Source organism: Mandrillus leucophaeus, unplaced genomic scaffold (assembly GCF_000951045.1).
Source record: "Mandrillus leucophaeus isolate KB7577 unplaced genomic scaffold, Mleu.le_1.0 Scaffold499, whole genome shotgun sequence".
Taxonomy (NCBI): domain Eukaryota; kingdom Metazoa; phylum Chordata; class Mammalia; order Primates; family Cercopithecidae; genus Mandrillus; species Mandrillus leucophaeus.
This window is the reverse complement of record NW_012105353.1, coordinates 2,026,224-2,037,009: the sequence shown is the minus strand read 5'-3', so window position 1 is coordinate 2,037,009 and position 10,786 is coordinate 2,026,224. Positions and strand designations below refer to the sequence as shown.

Here is a 10,786-nt window from a genome sequence, read left to right as displayed (position 1 = left end):
GGCCAACCAAAGTGCTAGGATTAAAGACGTGAGCCACTGCGCCTGGCCCCATCTCATTTTTTATGGCTGATTCCAAATGCCATGTATAGCAAAATGAGGACGAGCCCAGGTTCTGAAATTACAGATATCTGGATTCGACTCTACATTCTCCCTCTGACAAGTGACATGATCCCAGACATGTTGTTTCTGAGCCCCCGTTTCCTTATCTGTAAAATAGGGATAGTGACACTTGAGAGGATTGTTGGGGGGAGGATGAAATCAAATCAAGTTGAAGTAGATGACCCACGTAAAGCACCAGGCACAATGCCTGGCACAAAGCCGTCACTCTGAATTCATTATTTGTCTTGCTTACTAACCCCCTACATGACTATTTAATTTCTTGCAAAATACCATGATAGTGATTGCCACCAGAGAAAAGAATCTATTAAAACAAAAAACCAGCTTGGCAATAGAGAAACCACCTACTGGGCACAGAAAATTGGCCAGGTAACTTATTGAATCTGTGCTGTTGCTTCTGTCTAGAAACAAAAAGAGAAGACCCTTGCTACACATACTCCTCAATACCATTTATTCATTCATTCGTTCATTCTGCATGGAATCAATGTGACGGGGAAGATGAAGCAGCAGGACCAGAAGTAGATCTAAGCTGTCCAATAAGTTTAGAACTGGATGACGCAGCTCTTCAACTCTCTGGGCAGGGTGGGGGGTTTTGGGGGCCAGCAACCCCCTCGAGTAGGGTCTATCTTGCCTGCGTTCTACCCTTTGCTATTTTGGAGGTTTCTTCTCCAGGGGAGGGCCCTCAGCTGGCTAGTGCTGTCCTATGGTGGATGGGGCTTAGGAATTAGGTGAGGCTTTGGAGGTCTGATGTTGGCATGCCCAGCCTTGCTGGGCTCCTTCCCTCTCCTGGAGAGGTTTCTGCGGGAAATGTATGCCCAAGGGACAACAGCAGGATGTGGATCAAAGTCCGCCTTATCAGCTGCTGCACAAGTACCCCAGATCTCAACGTAGAACTCTAATGACGGCATGAGTTGGAGCCTGCAGGAAGTTGGAGGCTTGAGGTCTTAGCAGGACCTGTTTTTCCCGCCCCTCCAAGACGAGCTCATCAGGCAGGGTCTAGTCAGGAGGCAGAAACCACAGAGTGATTTGAACAGAGAGAATTGAATGTAAAGAATTATACCAAATGCAGGGAAGTTACCACCCTAAAGCTGAGAGAACAAAGCGAAAAGAGTGGAATTATTCCAACTGAGAAACTTGCAGGAGGGTCCCACAGAACTGAAGCTCAGACCTCTGAGAAGTGGTACACTCAGCCGGTGCTACCATGAGACTGGCTTTGCGAGTGCTGGATGAACTGCAAACTGGATCCTTCACTGTTACCTGGGGTGAAGAGCAGTTGCTAGGTTACACTATCAGGAACAGGAAGCAGACAGGAAGGAGTGTGTCCCTTGTTCCTCCTCCAGCCTTGCAGTCTGCCTTTCCCACCCCTATTGGCAGAGCCTCACAGGGGGCAACTGACAAAGCTGAAATGGGGTCTGCAAAGTCCCAGCCTCAGCATCACTGTGCTGACTAGGGAAGGGTGGAGTTAGAGTTGAGACCTGACAGCTTAATAAGTGGCATGTGTGCTCAGGTAGAGGAGTATGAACATAGACAAGGATGGCTGCTTCCCAGGCTGGGGTGGGGTGGGGCAGTTCTGCTTCCTGTCTTTGGGGTAGAAGAGGAAGTAGAAGACAGAGGGGACTGTAGGTGTTTATAAACCTGCTATGCCACAGTTTACACGCCTCCCCCCAGTGGAACCCAATGAACGTATTGTGTGCTATATACAAAACAGCAGCTCCTCCCTTGGAGAGTGGGGTGGGGATGGAAACCAGGCAGAGATGGGAGGGGACCTAGCTTGCCTCTTTCCCCGCGTCAGGGAGGAGTAGAAGTGGCAGTAGATGTCAGGTGTCCAGCTAGTGCCAGTCACTTAGTAGGCATTCAAGAAATGGTACTGGCCAGGCGCAGTGGCTCACGCCTGTAATCTCAGCACTTTGGGAAGCTGAGGTGGGTGGATCATGAGGTCAGGAGTTCAAGACCAGCCTGGCCAACATGGTGAAACCCCATCTCTACAAAAAATACAAAAATTAGCTGGGCGTCGTGGCGGGCGCCTGTAGTCCCAGCTACTGAGGAGGCTGAGGCAGAGAATTGCTTGAATCCGGGAGGCGGAGGTTGCAGTGAGCCGAGATTGTGGCTCTGCACTCCAGCCTGGGCTACAGACAAGACTCTGTCTCAAAAAAAAAAAAAAAAAAAAAAAAATAGTGGCCATTATTATTCAAAGGAAGGAAAGGTGCACATAGGTTAGGGAATGAAGTAACTGACTAGAGTGGAGAGAGCCAGAGGACCTGAGTTCATACTAGGTAAGTGACTTGGAGCAAGAGACTTGCCTTTCTGAACTCAAAATTTCCTTATGTGTAACATGGAGATGATGATGCTTGTGGGGACCAAATGTCTTGTAATAGACCCTTAACATATGATATCTTGTTCTATTAATTAGAGAAATAATAATAAGCTCAGTTATTTCTTTCTTTTTTTTTTTTTTAATCGAAATGGAGTCTTGCTCTGTCTCCCAGGCTGGAGTGCAGTGGCGGCAATCTTGGCTCACTGCAACCTCTGTCTCCTAGGTTCAAGTGATCCTCCCACCTCAGCCTCCCAAGTAGCTGGGATTACAAGCATGCACCACCATGCCCGGCTAATTTTTGTATTTTTAGTAAACATGGGGTTTCACCATGTTAGCCAGGCTGGTCTCGAACTCCTGACCTCAAGTGATCTGCCCGCCTCGGCCTCCCAAGGTGTTGGGATTACAGGCGGGAGCCACCACGCCCGGCCAAACTTGTTTATTTGTTATTGATATTGCTGATACCAAATAGAAGAGATTTCACTGATCATTTATTCCACAACATCGCTGTGCAGATGAAGAAGCAGAGGCACAGAAAGGATCAATAGCTCTATGGAGGTTAAGAGCTTGGGCTATGGAGTCAGTCAGACCAGGGTTCGAATCCTCACTGTCCATTTCCACTTACCAGCTAAGTGAGCTTTAGTGAGTTCCTCAGTCTCTGTCAGCTTCGCAGTGTCGTGAGGACTGCAGGACTAATCAATGCCTGGCCCTTTGTAAGTGCTCAGGAAGTGGCACTGGAAAGGCACCTTTGTGCTTGTAAGTATGAGAACCCCTGAGGCCAGAGGATGATTCATCATGATAGCGACTGTCCCACAGAACAGCCCTTTTAGGTGACCCTAGACCCTCCATCATGGTATTGTGAGAATACTTGAGATTTCAGCCATGCCACTACCAATTATTTGCTTTGCAAGGTTGAACTTGTGTGTAGGGAAAATCTTTCTCCCCTAACCATTTTTTTTCCTCCACTCTCACACCACAACAATCATCAACACAGAAGACTTTTGTGACCAAATGTGTGGGGACTTTTCTCCACACAACAAGCAGCGGATACCAGCTGGGTGTCGTCTGATTCAGATTCTGACATTACCTACCCAGATATAGTGTCAGATCCCACAGGTTGAGGGCTCAGTCCCCAAAACTGCCTACCCACCCCACCCCAACACCAATTGCAAGTCCAGACCTCCAGAACTTCTGAGCAACCAGCTTCAAGTTGGGAGTTCCCATGACCCCTCTTTGGGTGCCATTATTTTACTAAAGCAGCTCACAAAACTCTGAGAAACACTGCCTTACATTTACTGGTTTATTATAAAGGATATCACAAAGGAAACAGATAAAGAGATGCATAGGGCAAGGCGGGGGGAAGGGGCAGGCCACCCTCCCAGATCCTCCACGTGTTCAGCTATCGGAAGCTCACTGAACCTGGTTCTCTTGGGTTTTTATGAAAGCTTCAAGACAACAGCATTTCTTCCCCTAAGGCATAGGGCCTTAAGCCCATGATCAGAAAGTCAGGGGAAAATTAGAGCTTTGGGGCAGGTGAAAGGAGGACAGGAGAAGGTCAGAGGCTGCCCCTGAGGCCTAACATACCCGACATCATAACAAAAGACTGTATCAGGGCCATGGATGAAAACCTCCCTCTCTCTCTCTCTCTCTGTATATATGTATGTATATATGTATGTATATATATGTATATACGTGTGTGTGTGTGTGTGTGTATATATCTTAGTTTATTTTCATGCTGCTGATAAAAACATAACCCAGACTGGGTAATTTATAAAGGAAAGAGGTTTAATGGACTTATGGTTCCACATGGCTGGGGAGGCCTCACAATCATGGCAGAAGACGAAGGAAGAGCAAAGAGACATCTTACATGGTGGCAGGCAAGAGTGCGTGTGCAGGGGAACTCCCCTTTATCAAACCATCAGATCTCGTGAGACTTACTATCACGAGAGCAGCATGGGAAAGACCCACCCCCATGATTCAATTACCTCCCACTGGGTCCCTCCTGCAACACGTGGGAATTATGGGTCTACAATTCAAGATGAGATTTGGGTGGGGACACAGCCAAATCCTATGTATATTATAACACCACAACATGTCACTCTATTTCTTCTTCCTGTGGTTTTTCCCTATAAAGCTCATGATACGTGACATTGGGTCTATTTCCTGGGGTTTTCTGGAACCTGAATAATGGAAAGAGTCCCTGGAACCCAAGAGACTTGGGGAAGCTATTAACCTGTCAGATGACCAGGTCCTGGGATCTTCTGTGTACTGCAGCAGTACTAAACCAGAGGATGCTGGGACCGGGGACTGGATCCCTGCTTTCAGAACTCAAATCGTTCCTGTTATAGTCAACTCTTATTTTTTATGCACCGACTGGGAAAAATGATATCATGAATAAAAGGAGCCAGCTGGTGTTGATTGCTCTTCACTCTAAAACTCGAGGAGGCATAAGAGACTGTATTTTAAATCTCATCTCTTACCTGATTTCTTTCTTCAATATGATGAAACTACAAAATGGCTCAAAGGCTACCTTCCCCAGAAGAGAGACAGTCTGCCTGGATAGTCCACAAACAAGACAATACTTCCAGTTGCCATTTACTTAGCATGTGCTTTTTACCAGGCATTGGGCTAAACTTTTCCCCTTGTAACATCTCATTTCATCCTCATAGAAACTCTATGGGGGGGGGTGTTTTTTTATCCACCTGCATTTTATCAATCGAATCTCAGGTGCAGAAGGTGGTGTGAATCATACTTCTCCATCAGCTCATTGAACATTATCATCATTGGTCTGTGCAAGACCCCTTATTATGTTAATTAGTTTATTCCCTTCTATTTGTGTATTCCATGCACATTCACCCCCCATAAATAACCGGTCCATCATGTGTTGTGTGCATCTTTCCCTTTGTATATGTTCTTATGAAATGTGGTTTTGTGTGTATCTATATAGTTTTATTGATTAAAGTAGTATTTCTTTCTGTCTCTAACTTTTTAATAACCATTCTAAATGGAAGTACTATGTTTTTAAGACCTACTGAATAGGTTACTGTGGGTTTGTTTAATCTATTGCTTCCAGTTGTGTTGTGCTACTCCATGGTGTGCACCCACCACAGGTACAGATTCTCTTTCCTAGTGATAGGCAGCCAGGCCTATTTGTATCAAACTTCCTGTTGCCACAAAGAAGCAATTGCATCCCCATATGTCTCCTTGATGGACTATGTGAGAATTGCTTTGGGGTACGTAGTGAAGAATGGAATTGCTACTTCATAGGGTATACACAGATTCATAGATTTACTATGCTTATGCCATGTCAAAGGTAGGCACTGTTATTATTCCCATTTTACAGATGAGGAAACTGAGGTTTTGAGAGTTTTAATAACTTACCCAAAGTCACATAGATGGTAATTCGAGAGCTAGGATTCAAGTTCAGGCAGTCTTACTCCAAAACTTCTGTTCCTAATGGCTGTGCCATCATTATTCTCTGAGCGTTTGAGACATGAGGACATTTTATAAAAAACATAAAAGTCAATCTCATTGTTTGGTGTTTTAATAGCCTTAGAACCTAGGAATCCAGGTGGACTGCTTCCCCCCCACCCCCCGAAGCACCTACTTCTCCCAACAGGTGCATAGTAACTGTTTTTCTCTGACTTTCATATTCTGTGGGTCTGCAGCGCTGAAAGCTGCGTTGATCATCCAGAACTGGTACCGAGGTTACAAAGCTCGACTGAAGGCCAGACAACACTATGCCCTCACCATCTTCCAGTCCATCGAATATGCTGATGAACAAGGCCAAATGCAGGTCTGTTTTGCAAGCTTTTCTCTTCTTTTGGTAAAATGATTCTCTTTGCCCCTTGTTATTGAAAGAATGAAAGTTTGGGTCCATTTTAAGCTGAGGGACCTTGGTGAAAGGCTTTAATAGAGCACGTCATGACATTGTCTTGGAACTAGTTATTGAGAGAGCGTGTGCTTTGGGAAAAGGATGGTGTTTTTCAGTTTTGAAGTTCACATTTTTAAGAGGGCTGCCCAATGTCTGGTTAACTAATAAAAATAGTCTTATTCTATTTTGGGGCAGATGCCTTAATAGGAAATAAAGTTGTCATTTTATAAAAGAAAAAATTACTTCAAGGAGTTAAAAAATGGCAGAATTTCCTAGGAGCAAACCTCTGCAAGCTCTAGAAGAAAATATACATGAGTGAGGAAGGCCTTTTTTTTTTTCTTCGAGACGGAATTTCACTCTTGTCGCCCAGGCTGGGATGCAATGGCGCGGTCTTGGCTCGCTGCAACCTCTGCCTCCCGGGTTCAAGTGATTCTCCTGCCTCAGCCTCCTGAGTAGCTAGGATTATGGGCACCCACCACCACACGCGGCTAATTTTTTAATTTTTAGTAGAGACGGGGTTTCACCGTGTTGGCCAGGCTGATCTCGAACTCCTGACCTCAGGTGATCCATCTGCCTTGGCCTCCCAAAGTCCTGGAATCACAGGCGTGAGCCACTGCACCTGGCCAAGGAAGGCCTTTTGAAAAAAATACATAAATCTAGTTTTAATGCTCATTAATTTTAAAAAAGTACTTTTAACAATAAAAAGATCTTAGAAAGAGCTCCAATATAGTTGCTAATGAAAAAGTCAACTTGTAAAACAATATGTAGAGTTTATCTCATTTATGTGAAAGAACATGAAACATACAGCAAAAGTCTGGAAAAAGATACACAGGAAATTGTTTACAGTAGTTAGTTCTGAGGACAGGAGTGGTATTGGTGGGTGTGGCTTGGGATGTTAAGAGGGACTTCTCATTTTTATTTGATATTATTTGTAGTTATTAGCAATCATACATCTGTGTATCACTTATAATCTTTAAAGATAAGAACATTCCAAAAAGAACTAAGTTGCTAGATTTATTTTTTGCAGCTAGAAAAATGATATACTGTGATTCATTCAGACACTCCCTTTGTCTAGATTAGGACCCTCAGCATAGGCTGTCTGTTTAAGCACTGTAGAATATAGTGATAAATATAAAGGTAGAGTGAACCCCAAATTGGTATGCTTTAGACACATTCCAGCACCAGTACATTCTTTTCTATTGATTCTTTATTGAGATGTAATTCACATACCATACAATTCACCCATTTAAAGTGTGCAATTCAATGGTTTTTAGTATATGTACAGCTTTTTAGTATTCAGTGGTTTTTAGTATATGTACACCCCCACAATCAATTTTAGGACATTTTCCTTTCCCCCTTCCTAAACTCCATACTCATTAGCAGTCATTCCCCCGTTTCCTTCCCTCAGTCCCTGGCAACCACTAATCTATTTTCTATCTCTATGTATTTGCCTATTCTGGCTATTTCATATAAATGGAATCATATACTATGTGGTCTTTGGTGTCTGGCTTCTTCTTTTTTTTTTTTTTTTTTGGGGGTTTAATTTTTTTTTTTTTTTTTTTTTTTTTTTTTTTTTTTTTTTGGGGGGGGACTGAATCTCGCATCCTCGCCAGAGTGCAGTGGTGCGATTTCGGCTCACTGCAACCTCTGCCTCCCAGGTTCAACCGATTCTCCTGCCTCAGCCTCCCGAGTAGCTGGGACTACAGGCACGTGCCACCACACCCAGCTAATTTTTGCATTTTCGGTCTCCCAGAGTGCTAGGATTACAGGCGTGAGCCACTGCGCCTGACACAGCTTCTTTTACTTAGCATAATGCTTTCAAAGTTCACCCATGTTGTAGCATGTATCAGGACTTCATTCCTTTTTAGTTAATATTACTCATTCTGAAGAATATTCCATTGCATGGATGGACCACATTTGGTCATCTATTCCTCAGGTGATGGATCATTTGGGTTGGTTCCACCTTTTGGCTATAATGAATAATGCTGCTGTGAATATTTGTATGCAAGTTTTTGTGTGAACATATGTTTTCAGTTCTCTTGGGTATAGACCTGTGAGTGGAATTGCTGTGTCATGTAGTAACTTGGCGCTTAACTCTTTGAGGAGCTGCTAAACTGTGTTCCAAAGCAGCTCCATCGTTTTACCTTCCCACAAGCAGTGGTTGAGGGCTCCAGTTTCTTCACATCTTTGCAAACACTTGTTATTATCTCTTTTTGATTATAGCTATCGTAGTGGGTGTGAAGTGATGTCTCATTGTGGTTTCTATTGACTGTTAATTGACAAACCCATCATCAACAGCATTAAAATCATACATTTTGATAACTGTATGGAAAGTCTTCCTTCTTTTAATTCCCAACTCCCAGATCTACTCCCAGATTGATAAAGTGTTTACTTTTCATGAGAGGCAGGGCTTGAAAAAGAAATTATTTGTGCTGTACAAACGCAGGTCTTTGCAGATACCTGGTGGCCATAGAGCCAGTACCCCGATTACGGCTGGAATGCTGGTGAAGTTCCACCTTTCCCTCCCTTTCTTTCCAAAATATATTTGATATTTAAGAATATTCCTTAACTCTTAATCTCACCACCAAAAAGAAAAGAGATCATGACCGGGTGCAGTGGCTCACACCTGTAATCCTAGCACTTTGGGAGGCCGAGGCAGGTGGATCACCTGAGGTCGGGAGTTCGAGACAGCCTGGCCAACATGGTGAAACCCTGTCTCTACTAAAAATATAAAAACATTAGCTGGACATGGTGGCGGGCACCTGTAATCCCAGCTACTTGGGAGACTGAGGCAGGAGAATCACTTGATCCGGGGAGGCGGAGGTTGCAGTGAGCCGAAATCATGCCATTGCACTCCAGCCTGGGCGACAAGAGCGAAACTCCATCTTAAAGAAAAGAAAAGAAGAGATCATAATGAACACAATTTAGTAGCTGTCTTGGGTTGGATTTCCTAGAAGCAGAGGCTGAGACAGGGATTCTGGTACAAGTGACTTACTGAGGGTGTATTTTCAGGGAAAGCCTGTAAGGGAGTGAGGAATGCAAGACAGGACAAGGGAGAAGCTAGGCCAAGATGCACTTTTTGAAGCCTGACCTCAGCCTGATCCCATCTGGAGCTGTCAAGTGTGAAATGCACTACAATTTGTCCCTGGCAGAGGCAAGGGAGGTGGGGGACTGGGCCGTTACACCCTTGCTTCAGCCAGTGCTTGTCTCTGGGCAGCCCCACAGGAGGGGCGTCCATGTGTTATCCTGTGTTGCTCTGGACGCAGGCAGTCCTCTGGAGGTAAGCATAGATGTGACCCTTAGCACCTGCAGCAGCTGGGATAGGAATGCGCCACGAGAGTAAGGGCACTCGGGTGGAGCACCAGCAGCATTTGCCACAGTAGTTGTTTGGGGTTCACTAATTGATTAATGTTTTTTTTAATTTTGTCCAGTTATCCACCTTCTTTTCCTTCATGTTCGAAAACTACGCACATGTACATAAGGAAGAGTTAGGTAAGTAAAAAGTTCAGTCTTTTCAAAAGCGTCGTTAAATATTGAACTGTCTTCATCAAGATCATAAATTCTGAAGATGGGAGAACACTAAGAAATTAAAAAGATGCCTACCTCTTTTGTTTATGTTTCACCCAACAACTGGCAACATCAGTTCAAGTGGCCTTTTTCCCTCTCTGGATGGTGTCAACTAAATCGGCCATTTAATTTTTTTTGCTTTTCCAAAAACTGAGTTAGAATTCATTCAATATTCATTTGTTGAATGCCTTCTCTGAACTACAATCTATCGGTGCACAACAGTAGCTTAGTAAAGGGAACCTTATTTTATTATTATTATTATTATTATTATTATACTTTAAGTTCTAGGGTACATGTGCACAACGTACAGGTTTGTTACACATGAATACATGTGCCATGTTGGTGTGCTGCACCCATTAACTCGTCATTTACATTAGGTATTCCTCCTAATGCTATCCCTCCCCCCGCCCCAAACCCTATGACAGGCCCCAGTGTGTGATGTTCCCCACCCTGTGTCCAAGTGTTCTCATTGTTCAATTCCCACCTATGAGTGAGAACATGCGGTATTTGGTTTACTGTCCTTGCAATAGTTTGCTCAGAATGATGGTTTCTAGCTTCATCCATGTCCCTACAAAGGACATGAACTCATCCTTTTTTATGGCTGCATAGCATTCCATTGCGTATACGTGCCACATTTTCTTAATCCAGTCTATCATTGATGGGCATTTGTGTTGGTTCCAAGTCTTTGCTATTGTGAATAGTGCTGCAGTAAACATACATGTGTGTGTGTCTTTATAGCAGCATGATTTATAATCCTTTGGGTATGTACCCAGTAATGGGATGGCTGGGCCAAATAGTATTTCTAGTTCTAGATCCTTGAGGAATCGCCACACTGTTTTCCACAATGATTGAACTAGTTTACAGTCCCATCAATAGTGTAAAAGTGTTCCTATTTCTCCACATCCTCTCCAGCACCT

The 10,786-nt window shown here is 43.9% G+C and overlaps 1 protein-coding gene across 2 annotated transcripts in view; it reads left to right on the top strand.

The window, feature by feature from the left end:
- PPEF1 (protein phosphatase, EF-hand calcium binding domain 1) overlaps positions 1-10,786 on the top strand; it is a 147,193-nt gene that overhangs the window by 39,690 nt on the left and 96,717 nt on the right. The window contains exons 5-6 of one of the 2 annotated variants that reach the window (XM_011995811.1): positions 6,097-6,224; positions 9,734-9,794. In XM_011995811.1, the coding sequence (XP_011851201.1) occupies positions 6,097-6,224; positions 9,734-9,794 (189 nt within the window). The remainder of the gene's footprint in view (positions 1-6,096; positions 6,225-9,733; positions 9,795-10,786) is intronic. The other variant, XM_011995812.1, reaches the window with a different exon arrangement.